Source organism: Myotis nattereri, assembly GCF_964212035.1.
Source record: "Myotis nattereri genome assembly, chromosome: 3".
In the NCBI taxonomy this organism is placed as follows: Eukaryota; Metazoa; Chordata; class Mammalia; order Chiroptera; family Vespertilionidae; genus Myotis; species Myotis nattereri.
The window spans coordinates 177319252-177346224 of NC_138077.1; the positions used below are offsets into that span (position 1 = coordinate 177319252).

Here is a 26973-nt window from a genome sequence, read left to right on the forward strand (position 1 = left end):
TCTTGAGCAATGGTAGCTTCATGGAATTTGGGGTATGGCCTATTTGGGCTCTACTTGGAAGGTGACCACCGAGTTTTAGATCTCTCCAGTTGGGGCAGGGGAGGGAAAGAGTAATTGATGGTGATCCAGTCTTATAATTTGTGAGTCATACATTTTTCACAGCTGTCCATTCCACATCTCCAGTATTCCTCTAAGTTTGTTCTTTGCTCCTGAACCTTAGCCATGTGGATGAAACACATAAATAAACATCATGTCCGCCAAGATCATAAATTCTTTCTCACAGATCCTTGAGTCATCTGTGCCTTAGCCATAGCCTGGAAGCTTATCTTTGGCCTGTTTGAGCAAGCCAAGGAAAAGGAAGTTAATATTAAGAATACCCCATGTGGAATAAGTGCTATTATCCCCATTATACAAATGGAAAATCAGAAAGTCTAATGATGAGCTCAAAGTCTACAGCTCATACAAGTTGGGGTTTATACCTATCCCTGGCTTATTTCAAAGCCCTCTTTCCATCTTGCAGACTTGATTTCGGAATGGAGGTTGTTTATTCCAGATGAACTGCTCAAGGGGATAGGCAGTTGGCTAATCTTGCCTACTTGGGATCCAATGTAAGCTGCTGATGGTACATGAACCACATTTCATAAAGTTTTTCTTTTGACTTCCCTACTCTGGGGGTTGGTTGTAAACTTTGAGACCCCTCTTTGTTTTTTAATAACATCGTAAACCAGACACACAATCAACAGTTTGAAATTGGGGAGGGGGAAGGGAGGCTAGTAGGATTCTTTCCAACCTTTAAAAGAAAAACAGTCCATTTGGCAACTGCAGTAGTTTCTTAAAAGGTGGACTTAAGGATCTTTGTGTTCAGAAAATGAAGAATTTAAAAATCTGATTTTACTATTTGTTCATAATTGACTGTGGGGTTGAGTTCTCAAGGAAAAATGGCTTTTCCTAGAAAAGATGTTTGTCATAGGAGGCAAATAATTGTATCAAGGCTTGAACAGGTGTTTTTGACTCTTGGAGGATCAGTTAATTGAATGCTTTTAGGAGGCTGACTGTAACCAGGAAGTGGTTACGATAAGAATAGCGCAGGGTCAGGGCTGTCCTCCGGTGCTCTTGGTTCTCCTTCCATGTGATTATGACTGGCTTGCCTAGTGAGATGCTCCTGGACACAGCGCGGTGGAAAGAGATCTTCAGAGGCCCCGGCACCCACTGACTATGTGAATGAGGCGAATCTCTGGTTTCCCTAGCCCCCTTTTTCTTCATCTGTAAAATGAGAGTGGTGTTTGAATTCCCTCGCGTGGATTTCCCTAAGAATCAAATGCTGTCATTCGTGGGCATGCGCTTTGTAGCAGCAGGCCAGGTGAACACAGGGAGCTAAAGCAGCTTCTGCAAGATCCACGCTTCCTCCAGCAAATCTCCTGGGCAGCAGCTCTTTCCTGCTGTTTGCCAAAACCGTCCCTTCCACCTTACAGATGCTAGCATTTCCATGAACACTCCGCTTTTAAGAGCTTCATTGTGACTGGCCTGTCTCTTCATGTCATGTCAATGTTTAAATTATAAATGCTCCCTGGCTGCCCCGGTTTCCTTGAAATAGTCATGTGCTGTGGTCTTGGTTGTAGGATAAGCAATATCATTGCCGCCCCATCCCATGCAACATGAGCAAATAGGTTTGGATAGTGCTTTCCTGTGGTTCTGAGAAAGACCAGGCAAGCAAATACTGCAAAAATGATCTTTCGTCAGGTCCTGCTGTCTGCCATGAAACCTGTGGCCTCTGTTCAAGCATTTCATCCTCCTCACAGAGTCACCGATAGCTAGGTATTCTTATGGTTCTTAGTTTAGGATGTGGTTAAAGGCATAAGCTCTGGTGCACATCTGAGCTCCCCTGCTGTGGAACAGCAGCAAGTTGAGCCTCATTGAGTCTCAGCAGGCTCATCTCTTAAATGGAGATTATACGCCTACTTATTCAGGTTTTTAGAATTAAAGGAGCTAATGTATGTAAAGTAATTCAGTGCCCGGCACCTACCACATATTCAATAAGTGTCAATTATTTTTATTATGAATGAGTAAACAGATTCAAAGAATGGTGAAGTGACTTAGCCAAGACCCTATATCTGGCGGAAATAGATTCAGGAAAGAAATACCAGCCTTTGGACTCTGATTTCCTGCTCTTTCCTTGTAGCTAATGAACTAGAACTCAGGTCTCATGACTGTTGCTCCTCTGCTCTTTGCAAAAGGACCTTTCCCTCCTGACCCAGCTGCCCTTGCATGTCAGCTGCGGGTGGGGGGAGATGTGGGCTCCTAAGTGGGGCTGCTTGCCTGTTTACCTGCTATTAAGTGCCAGAGTCCGTGTGGAAAAAAGTCAAAGCAAAGGCCTCAGAGGAAAAGTGAATCAACGTGGACCACAGTGGGGTGGAGAGGCGAGTGGGTGGAGGTGGAAGAGGGTATGGGGAAAAAATAAATACAAATAAAGAAAAGCGAATCATTCACTTTAATAGACTCATTTCTGGAAAAGCTATGCAGCTTACATTAAACAACAACAATAACCTGTTTCCCACTTTCCCTTTATGGCCAGTCCTGGAGGCCGGCTGGCTCCATCCAGAATCTGCTTCTGGTCAGAGGGCACAGGTGACTGTCAGGGTGGCAGCTGGGCATTCAGAGCTGGAAACCTAATCCTCCTACTCTGCCAAATGTTAGGTTTGTGTCAAATAACAAGGGAAGCCTTGGCTGATGGGGTGCCCTTGCTTCAGTTTGAATGTCCCCATAACCAATGGAATGGCGGTGGTGGAGATCGGCAGAAGTTATAGAGAAAGCAGACACCCTTCTGTGGCAGGAGTGAGGGAAAAATCGAGTCACATTGACCTCTTTTTCAGATGTACCTCAGGTTCTGGAATTAGCATGATGGGAATTCCTTCCAAATACACAAAGCAGTGGATTCTATCCCTGCCATATAAAGGCATAATGGCTCTAGCAGCAGTGAGATTAGGAGCAAAGAGTAAAACATCATCTCCTATCAGCCTCCTGTCATGTTGCCTGGCGCTGTGCTGTGAAGAGTATTGTGGGCAAAGGTTTTAATATGGAAAAAAATGCTCAGTATTTTTTTTAAATAAACATGGGATCAGGGATTGCCTTGGTCAAGCCCTGCAAGGGGTTTAGATAGATCCTTAATATCTAGGAGTTGATGCACCCTTGTCTCCCCAGCCATAAAACAGCTGCTTTCCTCTTACATCCCAGTGAATCTAATCCTCTGTGATAATCTTCCTAACTGGAGAAAAAGCTCAGACTTGGTCATCACCTCACTTAGGTCCATGTCCCAACCCCTGTGCTTACTTACTCTGCGACTTATCCTTCAACTTCAGGCAAAGCCATTGACTCCCTTGGAAAAGAGCTAAGCCTTCCTTTTCTGTAAGTTGTTGACAGAAGTTCACCAACTCCATGGCTTGTTTGGGGGGTCAAGTCAAGTGACATGTGTGTCCTCAGTGAGAATCGTTCTTTTCATGTCTGTAGTGCCGGATAGTGTACAAAGTGGCCTTTGTGTGCACATTCTCTCGTGCGTACCTGGCAGTCCTCTTGGGAGGTTGATTCTTATGGCTTAGGCAACTGAGGCCCAAGGATAGGAAGTGGCTTTCCCATAACTGGTTAGTGGCAGCGTCAGAACAGGAGTTCTCTGACGCTAAGACCAAGGCTTTTTGTAGAAATAACGACCCCGTGGCTGCCTCCTAAAGCCTGCCCGCCTTACTTATCAAACACCCATGGTGTAGCAGGTGCTGGGACATAGTGATGAACCTTATCCCAACCAGCTGGGTGTTTTCTCTCATCATTAAACTGCTACAAGCTGCCCCACCTGAAGCAGACAAATAGCCTCTTCAATACACATTGCCTTGTAATGTGATGTGTGTCTGTGTCTTGTCTCCCCAGCTAGATAATAGGTTCCTGGGAGGCAGAGGAATAGGTGCCTTTTCCTCTTGCACACGGTCGGTACTAAACAAACACCACGCAGACATTTCCTTCTTCAGCAACCATTCCTTGGCTGTCTTCTCCCACCTTCCAAAGGTCCACCAGGCCCCTGGGCCCACCTCTGTCTTTAGTGTTATGGTGTTGAAGTGTCACGTCTATTGACTTGTCTGGTTCCTGTGTGCCCTGGTATCTGCATCAGGATATAGACCAGTCTGGTTTGATTGTGTATTGCTAGCACAAGGCACAGACTCTGATGGTCAATATATATTTGTAAAAATCACAGGAAACCATGCATTTGGGGCAGAAAATCAAAAACTATTGGGTCAAAAGATGTCAGAAGATGTCTTCAGCAGGGAGAAGTGGCCTGTTTGCTTCCCTGTATGGCCCACAGTGCACACGAAACATGCTCTGTGCCACATGAACATTTCTTGCTGGAAAGACATGAAGAAGAGCTTAATTCCTCCAAGACTTGTTTGTTCAGGATCAGGCTGCAGTGTGCCTACATCTGGACTTCATTACTTCCTCCCCACCCCCATCTCCCTTTATCTGAGAAAGCGCTGCCAAGAAAACAAGGTTCCCCAGGATTGCCTCCTCATTAAAGGTTAGTCGTGTTTTCAACTCTGAAAAAAAAAGTGAAGCCGTGCTGGCCCGGCGCTGCCTTAGTGGGAGACCCCGTCCCCCAGTTTACAATCCACTGCATCTGTGCAATTACCAAGACCACCAACAGAGAGCGGCCACATTAATCCTTCAACTGTGTCATCCCCTGGTCAGATGGCTCTGGCGTTCTTCTGAGGCCTTCTTATCCCTGGAGGGGTGGCGGGTGGGGGCATCTATTTGCGATTTAACAAAACACAGGCATGGAGATTAGGATTTACTGTAATTTGTCCCCTTTCCCACCGCCCCACTCCTGCCTTGGAAGAAGGGAGAGCTGTGCAGTTAGTTCTTCCTTGGTTATGCAGAGGTCTGAGAGGTTAATGACTATTTGAAAAGGTATCTACTATGAAGGTGACAATTTTCTTCATTTTAAGTGATAATGCTTAAGCGGCTGAAAAGTCTGTTCCTGTGAGTCAGGGTGTGTTAGGGGGTGGGGTAGAGAGTTGGATAACATTGGCCAGCTCTATAATGGGCCAGAAACTAAGATGCCTTATCTTAAATCCTCTTCAACAGCTGCCTGAGATAGGTATTATTTACCCCGCGTACAATGAGGGAGGGAGTGTGCTGACGCTTTCAAGGGTGACGTGACCAGTGTAAGGTTTCTCTGCTTAGTTGAGTGGGGGAATTAAAACCCAGACCTGTCTGACTCCAAAGCCCAGCACTTGCACTGATGTTTAGAAGGCCCTGTCAGTGCTGGGTGCTATGCAGAGTACTCGTTATTTAGTGAGCTGGCAAAGCTTTTAGATTTTGGAGAGCCCAGTGTATGGAGGAAGACAAAACATCGAGACCACCGGGCGGGTGGCTGTCTAAGATTGACAGCGTGCGATAGTGATTTGTAGGAAGTGGTTTGTGCATGAGATGATAGGTACATACTTGGTGAGACCTCCCCTGGAACAAGCAGGCATGTGATAGGCAGCTTCGCTAGAAGCTGATGTGTAAGACAATACTGTCCTCAGAGCTTATGGTCTAAAAGAGAAGCAGGGCAAGTACAAGACTGACTATACTGTTTGACTCCCGAGGAGATAAAGAATTGTTCAGATAATAAGAAGAGACTCAGGACAGTGCAGGGTGCTGGGCCTCAGAGAAGTGAGAGCTTCAAGGACAAAATAGGCCAAATGCTATAAATGGTCTGAGAGATAAATACGGCGCTACAAGAGTTCAGAGGAAGATGGCTGGAGGTTATTTTCATTGGCGAGGACTTCATCAGCATCATGATTCATTGAGTACTTCACCCATTTAATTATCACAACAGCCCTTGAGTTGTTGGTACCGCATCATGCCTGTTTTTACACATAAGGAAACTGAGACTTCTCAGCTCAGTTGTGCAAGACCCTTATGTAAAATAGCCAGAACTATAACCTTGTATACCAACTGGCACTTGAGCTCTACTTTGAAAGATGGTCGGAACTTTCATCAGAGATCCTGACATTCCAGGCAGAGGATTGCGTCAAGGATGGTAGAGACTAAACAATAGACCTGCTTGGCTGGAGAAATAACCTATGAGGGAGTAGGCAAAGATAAGATAGGAAAAGATGACAGCAAGATTGTGAAATTCCTTGAATGCTGAGGAGTTTTTCCTGCAATTAATTGGCTAGAGATTGATGAAAAGTATTTAAAGCTAGTTTGGTCAATTTTCCAACCCAGATAAACTCGAGACCTGAATCACAGGCAATGCAAGGAGAAGAGAGAGAAAAACATGGTGTGTGAGTCGCCTTGCAAAAGCAGGATGAGCAGAATTGGATGACAGTGGGATAAGGGAGATGGAAGAGTCTAGGCCGGGCTTTATGTCTTTGAAGTTGTATGTTTTATGGCACCTTGAGCAGAAATGGAGGAAAGTGAAGTTTGGGGCAGAAGTGGGAATGAGTGGAATAATTAGGATGATGTGCTAATGACATTGATTTGATAGCCAGTTGGGAGATTTACTGATGATTGGAAAGGGGTAAGGTGTAATCTGTAACGAGAGAGAGAGAGAGAGAGAGAGAGAGAGAGAGAGAGAGAGAGAGACCCCCTAATGGAGGTCTTCTTCACAAAAGTATAATTGAAACAGCTGAGATCACAGCAGACAGGCAAGAAGACAACCTTAGGGAAGATCCACATTTATCTGGTAGAACTCAGAAGTGGAGCCACTGAAAAAAGGAAGATGGTGTTTGAGAAATAGGAAGTAAAGAACAGTGGTGCTATCTCAAGGAAGCTTAGAAAAGTCAATGTCACAAAGGAGTAAGAGATGGGCAGTAGGCAATGCTGGGAAAGAGCAGCCAGGAGACTTGCATGGACAGGCAGAGCTAGGCATCTAGGAGACCCATGGCTTCGTTGAGTCTTTGACTTCTGGGAAAAGAATGAGGCTTTATGCTTCAGACTGCCTTCTTCATATGACTAGTGAGCATAGGGCTGCCGCTGCTGATTTCAACTATGAGTAGCTTCTGTGGCCTCTATCTTGCCTCTTTGCTGTCCATGTTTTAGATATTGGGGTTTTAACTTACCCATAGAGCCCACTGGTGGCCTTGGATAGATCTATGTCCTCATCGCCTTTCAGAGTCTATGAAGTGCTGATCTCCGGCCAAAGAGGTTGATTTGCTATGCAAATAAAAAATGGAAATTTTCATCAAGCGTTTGTAGTCACAAAGATACCGCGATTCCTTACCGTGGATTGAACATTCAGCTTCAGAGAAAATACCGCTACACTTGTCTCTCCATCCTTAGAAGCAGGACTTGGATACATTATGTTTCCTTTCCCTTGGGACTGAGAAAAATGATTCTCCCTTTATTATTCTCCCTCATCAAATGCTTGTTGAATGAATCTCTTCTGGACTGAAAGAGGTTCTTTGATGCACACAGCCGAGAGGTGAAAGGACAACCCGGTGCTCTGTGTTGATCTGGGGCTTGGACGTCCAGGTGCCTGACGATTACGTGTCCTCACCAGGTGCGATGTCTGTCTCACCGGAGACATAATGCTGCTGCCTGCTAGGGCTTCTGCGAGAAAGCCAGCTTGAGGCCAGCAGACAGCGGGTAGAAACTAGAACAAGGAGGTCCAGACCTCCTAATTTCTGACCCAGAGTGATTCACTGGCCTGACTTACTGGCCCCTCTGCCCTTCACCGGACTCACTTATCAAGTGTCAGCAATAACTTAGTAATTCACAGGCTGTTGTGAGAAGCAAATAGCACAGTAGACGGGGAAATGTTTTGTAAGCTGTAAAGTGCTATGCAAATATTATTCAAGCAGATCAGAACATAGGGAAGTTGGTCCTTCGAACTCAGTAGGGAAAGGAGATGAGTTCTGCATCTCTAAAAAGAGGGATCCTTGAGACACTGCAAATATCTTTCCTTGATGTAATTTAAAATAGAGTGGAATGTTAAAAAAAAAAATAATAACAGACGATACTGTGTGCTCTTTCCGCTTTGGGTTTAGACTTGCCTTCCAGTTTGTTCCCTTGAAAAAGTCATCTTAGATAAAATGGTCAAAACCCACGTCATCTATACACATGTGTCCGGAGGGGTGGGACTTCTAAACTACTTCCTGGAATGTTCTCTTCCAAGGAGCCCGTGGAAGTATCTGGGAAAAGATATTCTCTATGAGTATTTTGCTAGTTTTCTGTTTCCCCTTCTCCAATGGGAGAAGAAAATTAACTTTCAGAGGGCTCCTCAGCTACATGCTGGCCATTTGACATACCGCCTGCCTGAGTCCCCTTTGCCATCCTGCCAGGTAGATGCTATCAAACCCTGAGCGATGAAGTCACTTGCCTAAGGTTAAGAGATGAGATTCAGACCAAGGCTCTGCTGGCTCCAGAGTCAGTGCTATCTAACCATCCTAGGCTCTCTCCTATCCAGAAAGTCTATCCCAATGTTTCTCCAAATTTCCTCCCCAGAACAGTTCAATATTTGTGAATAGGTGGGCAAGTTGAGCTCTTTTTCACCAGGAAAGACAGGAAGAGTGGCCCTCACAGAGTTGGAGACAACCTCCCCCCACAACTGCAGCCGTTCTCAGGGAAGGACTGATCCCTTTCTGTCCCCTCGTAGCTTAATTGCAGTGCTTTCCAGTTTATTAGTTTCCAGATTCTGTGCCAAGTGTTTTAAGAGGCAGGTAGGGGAGAGTTCTCTGCTCGTCTGGCAGCCGGCCATCCCCCCAGAATCTGTTGCTTGCTGCTTCAGAAGGGATCAACATTGAAGGCATTTGTCTCATTGAAGGCAGTGAAATTTACATATCACAACCTTGCTGACTGAAGCAGAATTGAGGGCTCCAGGGGCCTGAGTCTGGGGGTGGGGACACAGCCTTTGTAGGGGGAGAGGGAGGGGAAGAGAAGAGTTTATTTTATTAACCAGGAATAAAAACATTGTGAGTAATGAATAAAGTCCGAAAGCAGTAAATCTGGGACTCCGGAGTTAGGTGTGTAACGTGTCAGGGAACAATTTAAGCCTTCGCCTCTTGTGCAGAGGTGAGGTATGCGGGCCGTCATTCACAGCCCAAATTTCATTAAATGGCCTTTTAAGGGTTAGGATTACAAGAAGCCAAGTCCGGCTGGTTCATAATGATGATTTATGGCTGTGTTGTCGACTCCCCGACCCTTCTGTTCAAGGGGAGAGAGAAAATACATAATTTGTTGCTCATTAACTCCAAGATCTGTCAGGGCTGGCCCAGAAGCCATGTGGTCCTGGAGTCATGTGTCTGCTAAATGGCTTCAGCCTGGTCCAATCCTTGAAAATATGCAATTGCTATAGTACAGTGGAAACTGTTTTTCATAACAGTAGAAATAATAAAATTTTCTCAATGTAGTCAGCCGTGGGTCTTGGAACTTGAGAGTCAGAATATCTGAGCTCGCCTTTTAATCCTGCAGATAAATCAGTAGCTCTCAGAGCCTCAATATTACCATCTTTAAAATGGGTATATCTTCTCCACAGAGTTGCAGATTAAATGAAACTATAAAGTACAAAAGAAATGAGGATGATTGGTGCTATGATTAACATTGTTATTAGGAATTTGATGTACCATAAAATGTTCTCTTTATCTCCCCATGATTAGAGGAAGCCTTTTAATTAGCCATTTGCTGTTTGCAAGACTGGGGCACGGAAAACTGAAGTTTTATAATGAAGCATGTCAGACCTGAAAGGAATCTTTGAGTTGTAATCAAGCCCTTTCTCTCTAAGCCAGTGGTTCTCAACCTTGGCTGCACATTAGGATCACTTGGGAATCTTTTTTAAACCTGATTTCTGGGCCTCATCCTTTGGAAATTTTGTTTCTTTGTTACTAATGTTGTGGCCTCAGCCCATAACAAAGAAACAGAATTTCCGGAGGATGAGGCCCAGAAATCAGGATTTCAAAATGATTCCCAGGTGATTCTAATGTGCAGCCAAGGTTGAGAACCACTGCGAGTCTAAGCTGACTGGTGCAGGGAGGCATCTCACCTGAGATGCATTAGTTAATTCACGTAAAAGATACCAATTTGCAGTGGAAACCCACATGTTCTTCCTCAGCATCAAATAGGAAATCACACTGAAGCTGAGCCAATTAGAAACAGCTTCGTAATCTGTGACAGTGATATGGTTCAAGTACCTCAGGAGCAGTCCAAGGGCAGGGATCCTGCACAGGGCCTTGCTTCCACTCCTTGCCTTCGGTCATCTCCTAGGAAGCACGTTGTCTTCCTACTGCTTATTACCTTTGCTGGGTTGGGAGGTAGTGGTGGAGGTGGCACAGGAGAGCTGAGAATACATGTCATTGCAATTAGGAGGTAATGAATCATGGAGCCCAGCGTCCTCATTTTGCAAATGTAAAACCTAACTTATTCCAAATTCACTCAATGAGTAGGGACTTTTGAACCCTGGCACCTTGACTCTTACTTTGGTGTTCTTCCCTCTGTGTCTAAAGTTACGTGAGCATGACTTATAAATAAAGAAGAATAAGAAAGAGTTAGAGTACATGATGGCGGTTATAAACATCTGGAACTTGTTAGCCTGTAAGGTTACATAGGGTAAAAGTGTAAACAGGTTCAAAAGGGGAATTAGGCCATGAATGGTAGGAAAGAATGCTGGGTGGGGACTCGGAACACCTGGGTCTAATCTTTAAAATGTGAGTTAGCTTGGACCTCAGTTTCTTGTGTATATAATGGACCCTTTCATTTCTGACTTGCTATGCTTCTCAGATTTTAATCTGTGCAATGTGTTATCAAAGGACTCTTGGTAATGTTTAGAGGATATTTCCAATTTTGCAATAAGGCATTTGTGAAGACTACTGTCCTGCTCACTCAGGGGGTGGCTAAGCCAGGAGACTGGCTGGACTGGCCTTTGATTGTCTCCCTCTAATATAGAATCACACTCAATCTGATCTGGGAAACCAAAATGTAGTACTTAGAAATAAGTAGTGCCCGGCGACTGTGGATCCATTGGTTGAGCATTGTCCCATGTACCAGGAGGTTGCTGATTCAATTCCCAGTCAGGACACATGCCCAGGTTGTAGGCTAAATCCCCAGTAGGGGGCTTGTAGGAGGCTGCCAATCGAATCGATCTACGTTTCTCTCTCATCGATGTTTTTCTCTCTTCCTTCCTCTCTCTGAAGTCAATTAAACACATTAAAAAAATAAATAAATGGCAAGCACTTATAAACACAGAATCGCCGTATGAATGTTAGCTGTAGAAGTAGCTCTTCTCACTGTTGCACTGTCGGCCCCTTGGCCCAGCTGGCATGCCCCTTTATTCATGGCCATCCTATCCCCAGCCTCTGGAGCCCTGGAGGACTTGGATCAGACCCCGCTGTGGAAGAATAACAGGAGACTTTGGAAAGGAGTGCCCGACGTGTCAGCCTATTGCTTCCCTTGTGGTTGTGAACATGCTCTCTGCTCCCTGAAAGGGCAAGTGTGGCTCATCTTCCTGCCCTGTGAGGAAGAGTGAAAGGGCCTTTGTGGTGAGTGATGAGTTGAATATCGCTCCCCCTGGACTGTGGTTACAACCAGGAAGTGGCCAGGGCTGTGCTTCGGAGTTAAGAGAAGGGCAGCAGGCTGTGTGGTTTGGTGCATCACCAGAGCAGAATCGGTCCTCTGCTGCGTAGGCAACATAGGCATTTATCGTACAGGGAATCCGCTGGCCCCACCCACATTCTTACTATAAAACCAGGCAGCTTCAGTTGAAGTGCATCCCCGCTCTGAGCCTCAATTGTATCTATCGTGGTTGTTGTGAGGATTTCACAAAATCAAGTATATAAAAGCAATGCCTGGTATGAAGTAGGGATTCAGTGATCGGTAGCTCTCTCTTTTGTGTGTGTGTTTTTTTTTTAATAGTGATAAATGTCCCCTGAGTGTCAAGAAGTAGACATTGAGGGATGAAGGAAGGGTACGAAAATCAAGACTCGCTGTCCTTCAGGATCGAAGGGACAATGCAAACCAGACTTGAGAAAATTCACAAACACTGAAGGGCATTGTATGAAAAGTTCCTGGTTTGTAAACCAGTGTTCATTTCATCGTACTGTGCTTCTAAAAAAGAAGATGGAATAATCACTTTCCATGACCCAGTTTATTTATCACATTTAAGCCAAAAACTCTGCAAAGGTGTGTAGCCTCCTTTCTTGGAGGGAGGGGACTGAAGCCTGGAGAGGTTAAGGACACCAGGTAGGTGGCAGAGTTCAGACTCAAACTCAGGACTTGGCCTTGGGGCGTTCACCCTTTACTACAGAAACCCCCACCGTGGCTCAGTGTTGGCACAAGGCTGAGGCCCTTTGTAGAGTTAGATTGTTGTTGGTGATCCTTTACCCCAATCCCAGAGTCCTCACATTTGCTTCAATCCTCTGACATCTTAACTGTTCTTGCTTCTTCATGTAGATGTATTTTATGTAGCTAAGTTCTTATTTATCTCTTTCTTATGTTGAAATGTGTATTTGCATGACAATATTTGAGTGTACGTTTTCATTATGAAGGTACTATATGGCTATGCAGGACTTCCTTGAACAGGGGAAATGACATCCATGTTAGCACTTAGAACTTTCCTCCCGTGCATATTTGTATTTTTATGCTTTTAAATAGAACTTGGGGTTTCCTAGAATATAACTTGCAGTTATGTACTGAACATTCTCTTACATTGTTAAATACCCTTTACAGCATCAGTTTTGATAATGGGTCTTGATCCTGCCTAATTCCCCTTTTGCTTTCCTTTTAGATCATCACAGGGGAATTCTACCGGATCTATTACCTGAAGGAGAAGTCCCGGTCCACGATTCGGAATCCCTATGTGGCAGCCCTCTATAAGCAAGTGGGTTGCTTCCTCTTTGGCTGTGCCATCAGCCAGTCCTTCACAGACATTGCCAAAGTCTCCATAGGACGTCTGCGTCCTCATTTCTTGAGCGTCTGCAACCCTGACTTCAGCCTCATCAACTGCTCCGAGGGCTACGTTCAAAACTACAAATGCAGAGGCGATGCCAGCAAAGTCCAGGAAGCCAGGTGAGGCCCCACTCCCGTGACCACTATGTACACCCGTTTGATGCAGGCAATTCAGTGAGCATATACAAAGCATCTCCTAGGTGCCAGGCCCAGCGCTGTGCTCTGGGTTTGATGGGCAAGTATGACAGAGTCCCTGTTCTTGAGGAACTCACAAATGATTATAGATATGCAAATAAACAAGTATGATATAGTATAGGTAAGTTCATTCATTCATTCATTCGTTTGATCATTCATTCATTGGGTGCCTGCAAGGTTCCAGACAACTCATCCAAAGTACCATCAAGGATGCAAAAATAAACAAATAGTGCTGCTCTCAAGGTGACAATCTAGGCAGAGAAGACAGGCGTCAAATGTGTACGGGAATGTGAATACGGCTCTCATGGCCCTCTCTTCCTCTTGCAGGAAGTCCTTCTTCTCTGGCCACGCCTCCTTCTCCATGTACACCATGCTGTATTTGGTGGTAAGTATCTGCCCTCTGATTCCAATGTCCAGCATCCAGCCCCAGCTTACATCCCTTCTGTACATGAAACCCCCCCGATTGGCTAGGGACAGATTTACAGTGAAATCCTTGAAAAGGAGATTAGCTAGAAAAAATAAGTTCTATTCTGAGCTCAGCCATTGCCTTAGCAGAAGTTATTTTACTTTCCAGGATTTTCTCCATTTTTCAAATAAAAATAATAGCATATCTGCTTGATAAGCATTGAGTACCCATTTTGAAATTATAAAGTGATGAAAACACTTTGTATAAATTTATTAATAAGCACTGTTTTCTGAAAATCCATTAACTCAGTTGATTGTTACAGGAGTCTTATCTCATAAGTAACATCATTTCTGTTGTGGGGAAGGATTACCAAGTAAGGCTCCGAGAATTCAAGTAATTTCCAAAATTTATAGAAACCAGCCCAGCCGGAGTGGCTCAGTCGTTTGAGCATCTTCCTGTGAACTAAAATGTTAACGGGTTCTATTCCTAGTCAGGGCACATATCTGGGTTGTGGGTTTGATCCTTAGTTGGGGAGTGTAAGGAAGTTTCTCATCCCAGTTTCTCGCCATTCACTTCTTTGTATATATCCACCAGAGAAACTGTAAGCTTCTTCCCGTTGCAATCAGAACTTTGTCTCCTCATCACTGACTTAATAGATCACGAGGGGCCTGCGTGGTGTAAAGGAGACCTTTGCTGCGTCTTCACTGAACTGTTTACCGAATGAATGACTCTTTACTGTGGTGCTCGTGAGAACTGTTTATGTGTCAGAGGGTATGCCGGGTACCAAGGAAACAGGGAAGTGGCTCAACAGCCGTGTGTTTTGGCCTGTGGTTGTTAGTCATTGAGGTTTTGTTCAGCATGTTTAGAATCCTGGAGCAGTGAGGTCTGGTGTACCCACGAGGCATATCCACAGATTTTGGGGGTATCTGCTGAAACTTTGTAGGAACAAGATTGCTGTTTGCAAGTGGAATCCACCACTATGCCAGATGTTTTTTCTCTACATCATCCATCCATCCATCTACCCATCCACCAATACACCCATCCTTTCATCCCTTGCTCTCCCCCTCCCTCCCTCCTTCCCTTCCTCCTTCCATCCATCCTTCCATCCTCCTTGTGTTAGTGACCTATAATTAGACCTTGTGAGCACCTGGGGACATCGAAAGAGCGCCATTTTGTGTGTGAAGCCTGAAAAGTACATGGCTGCAAAACAACTGGATAAGTTCTCTGATCCAGGGTAGACTGAAGGGTTAGAGCACAGAAGAAAGGGCCGTTAACTCTGCTGTGAGGTGCCTTTAGCTTACGAGCGGGTCAGAGATTCTATATAACGCTTACAAAGGCTGTGCACTTGTGTTTCAGACCTAGTTGTTATGCAAGTGTGAAATGGGAGGAGCCTGAAGTTCCAAATGTCCCATGCAGATTGGCCTTTAGTTCAGGACAGCTATGTAGTCCCCTCTTTTCTCCAAAGGCAGAAGTTCAATACGTAAGATCCCAATACTTGGTGTGCGAAGTACTAATTACCTAAGGAAGCCAGGTAGTTCTGTGATTAGGAGTATGGACTTAGAAAGAAACAAATCTTACTCCGTATAAAACATGGCTCTTTGTTACCTTGAACAAGTGACATGACCTTTTTTGGACTTGTTCTTTTTATTTGCAAAATGGGCACAATGGTGTCAAACCTAAGAGAATGCTGTAACAATGCTGGTTATGTCATTTAAAGCACCTAGCACAGTATCTAAAACAGTGCTCACCAAAATGGTAGTTTCTTTTTCTACCCCTGATAGGGACAGAAAACAAGATCTGACTCCCCCTTTTTTTAAAAAATATTTTTATTGATTTCAGAGAGGAAGAGAGAGGGAAAGATAGAAACATCAATGATGAGAGAAAATCACTGATCGGCTGCCTCCTGCATAGCCCCTACTGGGGATTGAGCCTGAAACCTGGACATGTGCCCTGACCTGGAATCAAACCCTGACCTCCTAGTTCATAGGTCGACACTCAACCACTGAGCCACATTAGCCGGGCTGACTCCCTTCTGAAGAAAAAGAAAAGTCAACTAAAAATTTCTTTTTTGCCCTGAAAGTAGTTGAATAACTTCCTACAGAGAAATCCAAGTTCTGCACCATGTAGACGAGTCACCAGGCACATGAGCCAGAGCCAAGTGTGAACCACTTGAGGAGATGAGAGAAGGGAGAAAGTTTTACCCTGTGGGTGTCAGCGATCTGGACAAACTTCCAGGAAGAGAGCAGGCAGGGACAGAAGGAAGGACAAAAGCCTCCTTTTCACTCTCAGCAGAGCTGTCCCCGGAGTGATGGAAATGAAGCAAGAGGACAGTGCAGACCTGTTTCACCAGTATGCAAATCATCACATAATGAAACACAAATGACTTAGCAAAAACGCAGGGTGACTCACCCCACATCTAACTCTGCTAGTAAAGACCCGGGGAGCCAGATCGAGTCCAGCCAGAGCTTTCTAAGGAGGTTTTGTTAGAATTCCACAGGACCCCGATTTTGAAGCGAAGGCCAGGAAGAAGAGAACTCCATTCATGGGATGAGGTCTCTGTGCCAGGAACTTCCACACACATGATGGGTGAGGGGGGCGACCCAACACATATTGTAGGTAGGATGTCATCTTCGTCATCTCTACAATAGCAGTGTTAGCAATTGGCAAGAAACTGTTAGTACAAGAAAAGAGCTTTAAAATTATATTCTTTTCTCATGAAGGAACTAATTTTATTCATGTCTGTGTCTTTTGCAGAGTTTTGAATAGAATAGATGCTCACAATATGTGGGTGTGTTTTCTTTTTAGTGAACAAAGCTCTGCATGTTACACATGAGAAAGCAGACATTCAGAGAAGCACTGTGACTTGTCCGTGCTCAGACAGCTAGTACGAAGCACAGAAAAGATTCAAACCTAGTTGCTCTGATTGCAAGTCAAACACTATTTGCTTTTTCAACATCAGACTGATGGTTAGGGAGTGGATTCTTCCAGCCCAGACACCTTCCCACACACAGGGATGTGAAGGTGGATCAGACAGGCCCTCGGAGCTGCTGAGCAGCTTGAGAGGTCAGGGTGATTTAGGCTTTCTGGGTTTCTCTCCAGCTCTGCTCCCGCCATTTCAGGGTGCCTAGGACTGTGATGAAGCTCCTGTAGGAATTCGGATTCTGGGAACGTCCCCTTGCTGTTCGGTCCAATTACATCCTCGTGGTCAGGAGGTTTGATGTCCTCTCCTGCCTTAGGGGTACCTGCCCTTGTGGAGTGGGAGTGAATGGAGCCTGCTGACCCACATAGTTTCCCAGGCTCAGGTTTCCAAGGGAGCAGGGTGCTCCAGAAAGTCCTTACTGGTCGCAGCGAGGTCTACGCCTCTGGCCTGGATTGGTTCCTGCGAACTGGGCTATGAACCAGTAAAATTCAGTTCACTTAGCACCGTGGTCGGCAAACTGCGGCTCGCGAGCCAAATGCGGCTCTTTGGTCCCTTGAGTGTGGCTCTTCCTAAGCCTTAGGAGTACCTTAATTAAGTTAATAACAATGTACCTACCTATGTAGTGTAAGTTTTAAAAATGTGGCTCTCAAAAGAAATTTCAGTCGTACTGTTGATATTTGGCTCTGTTGACTAATGAGTTTGCCGACTACTAATTAGCAGTTTGGTAGCTGTGGGATGGAGGGAGTCATCAGGTCCTTCGATCAACCTCACAGCCTGTTGCTGCCAGCTTACTTCTCAGATCAGAAGTTGCCACTGGGTAGAAGGTCATTGTGTAATCTTTGTTTAGCAATTGACTTGTTTTGCTGAAATCAAGCGCAGGCATTGAGTAAATCTCATTTACCAAGGCAAAAGGGTGGTGTGGATTTCTGAGAGAGTGCTTTGCCTACCCATCTCATGCCAGGCAGGATCCCGTATTGTCTCATTGAGTCCTGGCAACCCTGAGAGGGAGAGGCTTGCTGTTCTGCCAAGGTGAGGAGGCTTAGAGAAGTGATCACACAGTGAGTGGGAGAGCCAGGACCGGAATCAGGGCTGTCACCCCCAAACTCACTTTACTACCACTGCGCTTCCCCCTGAAACTCCAGCTGCAGACACCAGGATCAGTCCAAAGATCTCAAGACATTTCTCCATAAATGTGTAGGATGGGGACAACCTTCCGTGCGTCCACCCTCCCCCCGCCTCCCACTGTAATTCCATGTCTTACTGCTTCCCAAGGCGAGTCTTTCCCCATGGCCCCTGCTCCTTGCTCATTCATAAGCATTCTTTTCCTGCTGCTGATGACTGGTCTCTCTCCCTCTCTCCTCAAGTTCCTCTCATTTTTTTCTTTCATTAAGCTCCAGCCTTAAGTATGTGAGTCAGGGGAAGGGGAGATGTGTGCCTTGTCCGGTTGGGAAACCCACCCTTCCTCTGCCCCACCCTGATTTCCAGGCCTATGACCTTAAGTCTACATGGAGGGGGCGGGGGGAGGGAGTTTTGGAGAATTTTGAATTAGCCTTTTCTGAAGACCTGCTGATTTTTCAGTTGAGGGAAATTAGAAAATCTTAGGTTCAAGTTAAGAAAATGGTTAGAGAGTAAGGTACCTGTTGATTGAGCAGCATATGGTGCTGGGTGCTTGATCTGCATGACCACCGATCCGGACTGCAATCTGTAAGAAAGTGGTTATCACACATCATACATGTGAGAAAGCTGAGGCTCAGTGAGGTTTTTCTTACATTAAAAAAATATGTTTTTTTTAATTGATTTCAGAGAGGGAGAGATAGAAACATCAGTGATAAGAGAGAATCATTGATTGGCTGCCGCCTGCACGCCCCCTGCTGGGGATAGAGCCCACAACCTGGCTTGTGCCCTGACCGGGAGTCGAACAGTGACCTCCTGGTTCATAGGTTGATGCTCAACCACTGAACCACACCAGCCAGGCTCATTGAGGTTTTTCTGATGAAAACCTGTGCTCTTTCTGTAATCCATCTCACCCCATCCCCTGACAAGACTTGCTGGTGGGAGATCAGACCATCATGGGCTCAATACAAATTCCTTGTTCCCTGAACTTGCCATTGTCCTTAAGACTCGCGTTGAATTGGAGTTACACCAACATCATCCCCATCACAAGTTCCCAAAGGAAGGGAGCCTTTGATTCATAGTTGTAGAATCTGCTGTTGCGTCATTTCAGCAGAAATGAGGGACTAGCCTTTGATGTGCAGATTATTTTTTATGGTAGTTTTTTTTTATGGTACCTCATGCCTTGCTTAGAACCATTTAATTTTTCACCATTGCTTACAGCAACATTTATCAATAGGGATTCAATAGGAAGATGTCCTGTAAAGTTAATTATTATAAATGATGAAAACAGATTTAGTATAGAGCATTTATCATTCGTTTTTTAAAAAGACCCCTAAAAGTCCATGCAGCATGGCTTAGGAAAGACTGACCTCCTAAATAAAGACAAATTCCTCGGTTGACACCCAATGCCCTTCATGAGCAGCCTCTGCTTGCCTCTAGCCTCTGTTTCTCACCAGCCCCCAACACCCTCTTCAGCTGCACTGAGCCACTCGAAGTGCCGTGGAGCTCTGATTGCTAGCTTCTAAGTCATCCAGCTGCCTGAAATACACGCCCCTCACTACTGTCCCCTTAACTCCTAGCAAACACCTATTCATCTTGAGGATTCAAGTCAAATATCCCTTGCACTTGGTAACTCACTCCAACTTCTTTCATAGTTCCTATAAAACACCTAAGTATACTTGTTTTTGTTTTCATGTAGCTCCCCTTGCCCCCAACTATATAATGCATAGGGCAGGAATTATAACTTCTCATTTTGTATCCTTAGCACGTGTATCATAATGCTTGTTTTGTTTTTTTTAATTTAATTTTTTTTTTCTCCCTAGTTCCATAGGTTGGGCCCCATAGGTTAGTTTTAGAATATTTTTTTCCAGGTTTTTCCCCCTCCAAATTTTTACAGGATATCATCCATGGGAATCTGATTGAATTTACATGCCAATTTACTCAATTTTGTAAGTGAAGTGTTCTTAGAAATAAAATTCTAGCTCTCCATTTAAATTGTCCTTTATGTTCCTTATTTCATAAAAGCTATGTAGGTTTTGTAAGATAATTACTACTTATTTAATCATCTTTGTTATTATGATGATTTTACCTCTTTTAGATCTTTAACTGGTTATTTTTTATATGTAAAAAAAAACCACACATTGATTTTCATCCCTTGTTTAGGGAATAGTCTTCAACATAGTTGAGGATTCAGTGCTAGGCCCTCTTCCTGCACAAGCAAGAGTGACTCCAGAATCTTCCACCCTCGGTCTTCTCAGGCCCGGCTGCTGGCGTGGTCTTTCCTGACCACCAAAAGGAAAGTGTCCATTTGTCTCAGGAAGGGCAGAGGCCTATCTTTAGGCCGCCAGCCCCCTCCCCTCGGCCCTCTTCCCCTTTTTCCTGGCCTTTCCCAGGGCTTTGCTTTGATTCGTCGTCGGAAGTTCCCCTTGTCCCCTTGCTTCTCCCCCCCCACGTTTCCCAAGTTCCCACAGGAACCTGGAAAGTGGGTTGTGCCCAGAGGTTAGAACGGAAACTGCAGCAAGATAACTATGGGGGACAATGCCCAGCTGACGTCATTTCAGCTTTTTTGCTTCGGCCAGAGGTGGTTTTTTTTCTTTAATTTTCCTTCAGGTTACTCTCCTGCCCCACCCAGCCCAGTGTCTGTCAGCCTCTCTCTGCAAGTCCTCTGGCACTGTCTGGATGATTTGTGTGTCCTTATTTTCTAATTCGACATCCACTGGCACAAGCCATGACTTAGGAACCTGCCCTCTGATAAGGTGCTTTCTTCTGACGCTCCGGCATCTCCCGTGACTGTCAGATAACCTGCTTATCATCATGCATCTCTGTGCTGAGAGGCAGGCCTGCAGGGATTGCATAGCCACAGGCTCCAGGAAACCGCACAGATGCGCTCAAGGAGTTATCATTTGTTGAAAAGTAACCTCTAGTAACCCTGGTTACTATTTAATTAGTTTTAATCAAGAAGTAAAGAAAAGGAAATGAAACATTTATTAGGTGTCTAGTATGTGCCAGTCATATGCTAAGGCCACTGTCACGTATTGTCTTCCTCAGCTCGCTCTAGCTGATCTCCCTCGGAAAACTCCCTTTTTCTTATTTTTTTAGTATAGGATCAGGGCTTAAAAAACTGGCTTGAGGTCACATCCAAGTCGAATGCTCTTTCTACAAGATGCCAACGCCAAGGTCCAGATGCAGCGTGTGTCGGCCAGGCGCTATAATGCCCTCAACAGTGAGTGACTTAGTGTCTGTTCCTTTTCTCTCCCGCCTCCAGCTGTACCTTCAGGCCCGCTTCACTTGGCGAGGTGCTCGTCTGCTCCGGCCCCTCCTGCAGTTCACCCTGATCATGATGGCCTTTTACACAGGACTGTCCCGCGTCTCTGACCACAAGCACCATCCCAGCGACGTCCTGGCAGGATTTGCTCAAGGAGCCCTGGTCGCCTGCTGCATAGTAAGTAGCATCTCGTCCTCAGTATGCAAGCAAGCCCTGGGCTGCTGCTTTGTAAGTATTTCCGGCTCAGGGACCACAGCCAGGGAGCTCTCGGTCCTCTTCTCTGTTTGGTATCCGAGGAGTCACCCACCCCGGGGCCACTCCAGCAAAATGAGAATCATGACCGCCTCTTTCAAGCCTGTGCATTTTCATCCGACAGGGTCTGCACATCCTCTGCTCCGTAAATAATGGCAGAATGTCACAACTGGAAGAGGTTGTATAGAATATGTTCAACTCACTTTATCTCTGAGGGCATTTCGGGTTGAGAGGGGAAGAAACTTGCCCCAGGTCACATGCCAACTCTAAGTCCTGACTCAGGGTACTCAAATGCTGCTTTGGTGGACACTTACTGTTTAGTAGAACTCAGCTTCTGGGAGAACTTCTGTCTGCCCCGCCGTGACCTTTGGTCAGACCTTAGCCTCAGTGTTGGCTGGAGAAGAGGGAGTTTGGTGAAGGCTAAGGCCTCCCCCAGCCTGAGGGCCTTACCCATCCTGTCACAGAGCTCCCTAGAGAATGGCCTTGGGATGGGCCACATTCTCATTTGCCCCAAGTGAATGGGTTGCCCTTTCCACATGCTGATCCTAGTGAGGGTGGGTTACGGTACTCCCCCTCTCTGAGACTCGCTCTCCTTGGGAATCTGCTTTTCCTGCCTGCTAAAAGTTTTGAGGGGTGTATTCAGCAAACATGAACTAGCAGCTATTCTGATATTGTGCCTTCTGGGCCCTTCTCAGGGGGGCTCCCCCTAGCCCAGCAGGAATCCAGTAATGGCTGGATGTTTAAGCACCATGCGTGTATAGGTTGTACTGCTGTTAGTATAACCCTTGCTCATTCACGGAAGGAATCATGAACAATGGAGCGATAGGGGCCAGCCCCTGTCCTTTCCTAATTTCTAAGCCTGCCTGCAGCCCCATGTCCCCCTACAATAACCTCTCACCCTCCTGTGAGAGCATTTATCTGTGTTGAAATTGTTAGTGTTCCTCCTTTTAGAATGTGTGTTCCTTGGGGGCAGGCCCATGTATAATATATAATTCTCCCTGTCTCACCAAGGCCTCTCAGGGATCCTAGCTCAGAGTAGATAAATGCATGCCTTGCAGCAAGAAGCTAGACTCAATGAGTGGATGTTCCCTTTCCTGAGAACACTCTAAGGACATTCTCTTAAAGACAGAGGATGGATAAGACACAGGCCTTGCTCCCAAGGAAATCCCAGTCTAGTCGCTTCCAAGTCAGGCCAAGCACGGGAGTGACAGTCCCGTGTGGGGCTGCAATGGAGACCGGGGCAAGGCACTTCAATGGGCAGGCAAGGGCCGGACTCAGTGCAGTGTGCAAGAACAGGGGTGGGGAGTTGGGGCGATCCAAGTGGGCACCGCAACGAAAGTGGCCTCTGAGCTGCGTGCCAGCCTGGCACGGGAACTCTAACCTCAGGGACTGGATGTTTTGGTGGTTTTGTTCATTCCTTTCTTTTTTCCAGTCAAGGCTAGGGGGAGGGAAATTGGGAGAGCAGCTGTTGATGGGAGTGGCTGTCACTGACCAGCTTGTTCTGGAGGCTCCGTGCTCGATCCTTCCATGTGACATGACAGTGGGGCATGGGTGTGGGCACTAGTAAGTAGAGAAGCCAGGAGGGGGGTCCACACAGAGCCAGTGCTGTCAGACCCCAGCTTCTTCTCAGGGCCTCATCTCCTACTCCTCTCCAGGCACACGGAACTTGTCAATACTCTCCAGCTCCCTGAGCTCTTACACAGTCATCCCCGTTGGTGTTACAGTCCCAGTTTTCCCTCATCTCTGATGAAACCTTCTGTGTTAGTTTCCCATGTTGCTGCTGTAACAAATTACCACAAATGTAGTGCTATAAAACAACACAAATCCACTGTCTTAGAGTTCTCGAGTTTGATATTTCAAAATGGGACTCACTGAGCTAACATCAAGGTGTTGGCAGGACTGCGTTCCTTCTGGAGGCACCGGGGAGGATCCGTTTTCTTGACTTTCTCAGCACCTTAGAGCAGTGGTTCTCAACCTTCCTAATGCCACAACGCTTTAATACAGTTCCTCATGTTGTGGTGACCCCCAATTTCATTGTTACAAATTGAACATAATTAAAGCATAGTGATTAATCAGAAAAACAATATGTAATGATATATGTGTTTTCCGATGGTCTTAGGCGACCCCTGTCAAAGGGTCGTTCAACCCCCAGGTTGAGAACCGCTGATCTAGAGCCAGCCTGCATGCTTTGGCTGTGGTCCCTTCCTCCATCCTCAAAACCGGCAGCGTAGCATCGTCAAGTCTCTCTCTCGCTCTCTCTGGCCCCTGCTTCCATCGTCACATCTCCTGTGATTCTGACTTTCCTGCCTCTCTTACGAGGACTCATGATTACATTGGACTCACCTGGATAATCCAGGGTAATCTCTCCCATCTCAAGATCTTTATCTTAATCACATCTGCAAAGTCTACTTTGCCACGTCAGATAACATAGTCATGGGTTCTGGGGATTAGGACAGGACATCTTTGGGGGCCATTGTTTGGTCTGCCACATCTTGTGCCCCCAGGTGGCCCTTTGCATGTGGTATTCAGCCTGGTTCTATCATAAGTGTCTGCTCAGATGTCTGTCTCCCCAATATAATTGCAGATGTCTTAATAGCAGACTCCATGGCTTAACTTTCTGATTATTCATTTTCAGCACCTAGCGCAGTGGTTGACACACAATAGGTGCTTGGTAAGCATCGGTTAAAGAATGAGTGAGGAATTAGCTTGTGACCTCAGGCAAGACACTTCCCCTCTGAGCCAAGTTTCCCTGTAGCTCTGTGACCTTCTCCCACAGTCTGTGGCCTCGCTGACTCTGTAGTAACTAAGCTGGACTTGCTCTCTCAGATGTTACCAAATCTCTGAAATGCCCAGGAAGATGGCCTCTACTGGGGGTCATGACATGTCTCTGAGCCCCCGTGAGTGCAGTGCATCACCCTAGGATGTTGGCTTAGTCACTGTGGAGCCTCAGCAACAGGCCGTGACAGCCAAGCACTTTTACACGGGTCTGGGGAGTAAGCCCTGTCACAGCAAGCAGGCGTGTCTAGACAACAATCACATGCCAGACAGGAGTGGGTTCGGCTTCTTCCCCCTGCTCACTAGTTGAATCCTTTTCAGAGAGAGAAGACAACAGTACCCAACACAGACAGAAAACCTACCCGGCGTCATGGACTCAATATGAAGATATGGGCATGTAGGGTCAGATGGGCCCACACACTGATGTACACATTCACGCGTGAGGGCAGAGGTACACAGGATGATGTTAGCCAGTGCCCAGAGAGACCCAGAGGGCAGATCCAGTCATACTCAGACCCACAGACATCCATCCTCTCCATGTCTCACCTGCGCTCAGAACCACAGACACACGCAGACGGGTCCATGTAAACACAGGCACATGCTGACATTCTCAGTCCCCCTGCCACCTACACACACACACACACACACACACACACACACACACACACAGTTACCCTGTCAAGGTGTGATCCCTTCAGCTGGACTCACCATATCCACTCCAGGGACTGGGATGAGGGGACAGACATCAGTTCATTTCCTTTCTGGTCACCTCCTCCTTTGACCCCCTAACAGATGGCAAATTATGGGGCCCTGGGAGGGGTCGGGGCAGGGCCAGGCCATCGTGGCTGCGGGTTCAGTAGAGGAAGCAGCTGCTGGTGAATTTCATAAACACCCAGCAGAGTCTTTCCTGGTTTTCCTCTCCCGGGGGGTGGGGCTCTGCTCTGGCCGCTCTTTTGTGTGCTGCTGTCTTCCTCCAGGATGTAGGGAAGGGCGAGGGCATTCTTTGTCTTTGCCCCTGTGAAGTAAAGAGATGTGACTGTGAAAAAGAGTTCAAGCGGAAGCTGGGGTTCAGGAGGAGAGTGTGTGGCATGCCCGGGGACGCACTGTGGCAGAGTAGAACCAGATCCCAGGGTTTTGCTTCTATCTCAAAGGGCTAGAATAGTAAGCGCCAAAAGCATGCTTGGTCTATGCCCGTGGTCAGCAAAACGTGGCTCGCGAGCCACATGCGGCTCTTTGGCCCCTTCAGTGTGGCTCTTCCACAAAATACCACGTGCCGGCGTGCACTTACAGTGCGATTGAAACTTCGTGGCCCATGCGCGGAAGTCGGTATTTTGTGGAAGAGCCACACTAAAGGGGCCAAAGAGCCGCACGTGGCTCGCGGGCTGCGGTTTGCTGAGCTGTGGTTTGCCGACCACTGGTCTATGCCATGAATTTGTGAGATCTCTTTCTTCTCCAACAGGAGATATCACCACCTATTCCCCTTGGATTTATTCTACTCTACCTAGGCACAGGGGCATGGATGAAATGGCCTCCCAGATCTTTTCTGGCCCTGCAAACGCCTAGCTCTTTGCCACCCCAGGCCCCACTCCCAGGTGGGCAGGGGTGCCAGGAATGTGGATGTGGGAGAGAGAAGGAAGCAAAAGCATAGATAAACATTGACCCCCAGGAGAGGATGAAGTGTCTTTGGAGTATTCCACGGTTTGCAGCATCCTTTTAAAGTCTCCTTTGCATTCCCCTGCTGAGATGGATGAGATGGGTGATGAGGCAGAGACTCAGAAAGGGGAGTGTTATTCTTGCCACTTGCTGGTTGGGCAAGTCACTTCCTCTCATCCACCTTTTCCCATTCTATGAAATACGGATGGTAATAACCTTACACGATCTTTGGATTGAGAATTCAGTAAATGAGAGATGTACCGTGCTTGGCACATGCAACACATTGATAGTATGTGTATTATGTGTTAAGTACTAGGTTTAAGGATTTGCACTACAAAGAGTTGGTCCTTGAAGAGCTTCGTTAGAATATAGTAGCTTTCCAAAACTTGACCACAATTCACAATAAATACGTTTTTACATCATAACCCAATGGAGATACCCGCACATAACTAAAATATTTCACAAACTAATACTTAGCTATCGTGTGTGATACACTATAATTTTTTTTACACTGTAATATTTTTAATTTATTTTTTTAAAATGCTGGTGGTGACCACCCAGTATATTGATATTATAACTCACTAATGATTTATGACATGCAGTTTGAAAAACACTGATCTAGGGCAGACAGACATGCAATTGAAGGTCTCAGCTTCAAGGAGGGACCCTCTACTGGGGACAGTGGGGGCTCAAGAGAGGGGTTAGTTCATTCTCCTTGAGGCTGTTAGAAGGCTAGAAAAAATTCTTGAAAAATGTGTGGACATTTTCTATGAGATGCAAACAATAAGGAAGGGCATTTTATACTGAAGGAATTACATAGACTTGGAGATGGATGAGAGTATGGTATGTCTTGTAACCCTCAGCAATTCAAAATGATGGAACTTGTAGGATAATGGGAGAAGGGGGCTCAGTAAATCATGGTCCCTTTCACCCTTTCAGCTGTACAGTGTATGGTTTCTGGGAGTGGGGGTCCCTGCCTTGGGCCAGCCCCTGTCATCCTTGGTTACCACATTCTTGAACTCTGGCTCCTGCTGAATCTAAAATCCCATCAACAGAGCTGTCAGCCCTCGGGTCCTTCTTACCAGAAACTTTTCATCATGACAGCCTAGAAGTGCCTCTCTAAGTCTCCTTGGCAGGACATAGCTCCCTCTTGACCTTCAGAATTGCCCGCAATTCTCTCTCCTCTGCTGCTCCAAGCTGTCCTTCATATTAACCTCCTCCTTCATGTCCCTCAGTAGCAAGATGATCATAAACGATGGTACCCGAAATAGGATTTGAATAGACCTTTAGGAGTGTTTTCACATAAATTTTTCTCTTTCAGCCTTACAGTAACTATGGGAAGGTAGATTTTTAAGTAACATTTGCACAAAATACAGTGCAGTTTCATCAGCTGAAGTCATGAACCTCTTCATTTTGTATAAATTCAAGCCGAGACAAGAGTGTGACTTAGCCTGGGTCACACAGCCGTAGCAGTTTGGGGACTAGATCCTC

General features: G+C 46.0%; 1 protein-coding gene across 1 annotated transcript in view; it reads left to right on the forward strand.

The window, feature by feature from the left end:
* Nucleotides 1–26973, forward strand: part of PLPP3 (phospholipid phosphatase 3) — a 78319-nt gene that overhangs the window by 44223 nt on the left and 7123 nt on the right. Inside the window, exons 3-5 of the mRNA XM_081086668.1 lie at nt 12743–13023; nt 13426–13483; nt 20803–20979. Coding sequence (XP_080942794.1) covers nt 12743–13023; nt 13426–13483; nt 20803–20979 — 516 coding nt within the window. The remainder of the gene's footprint in view (nt 1–12742; nt 13024–13425; nt 13484–20802; nt 20980–26973) is intronic.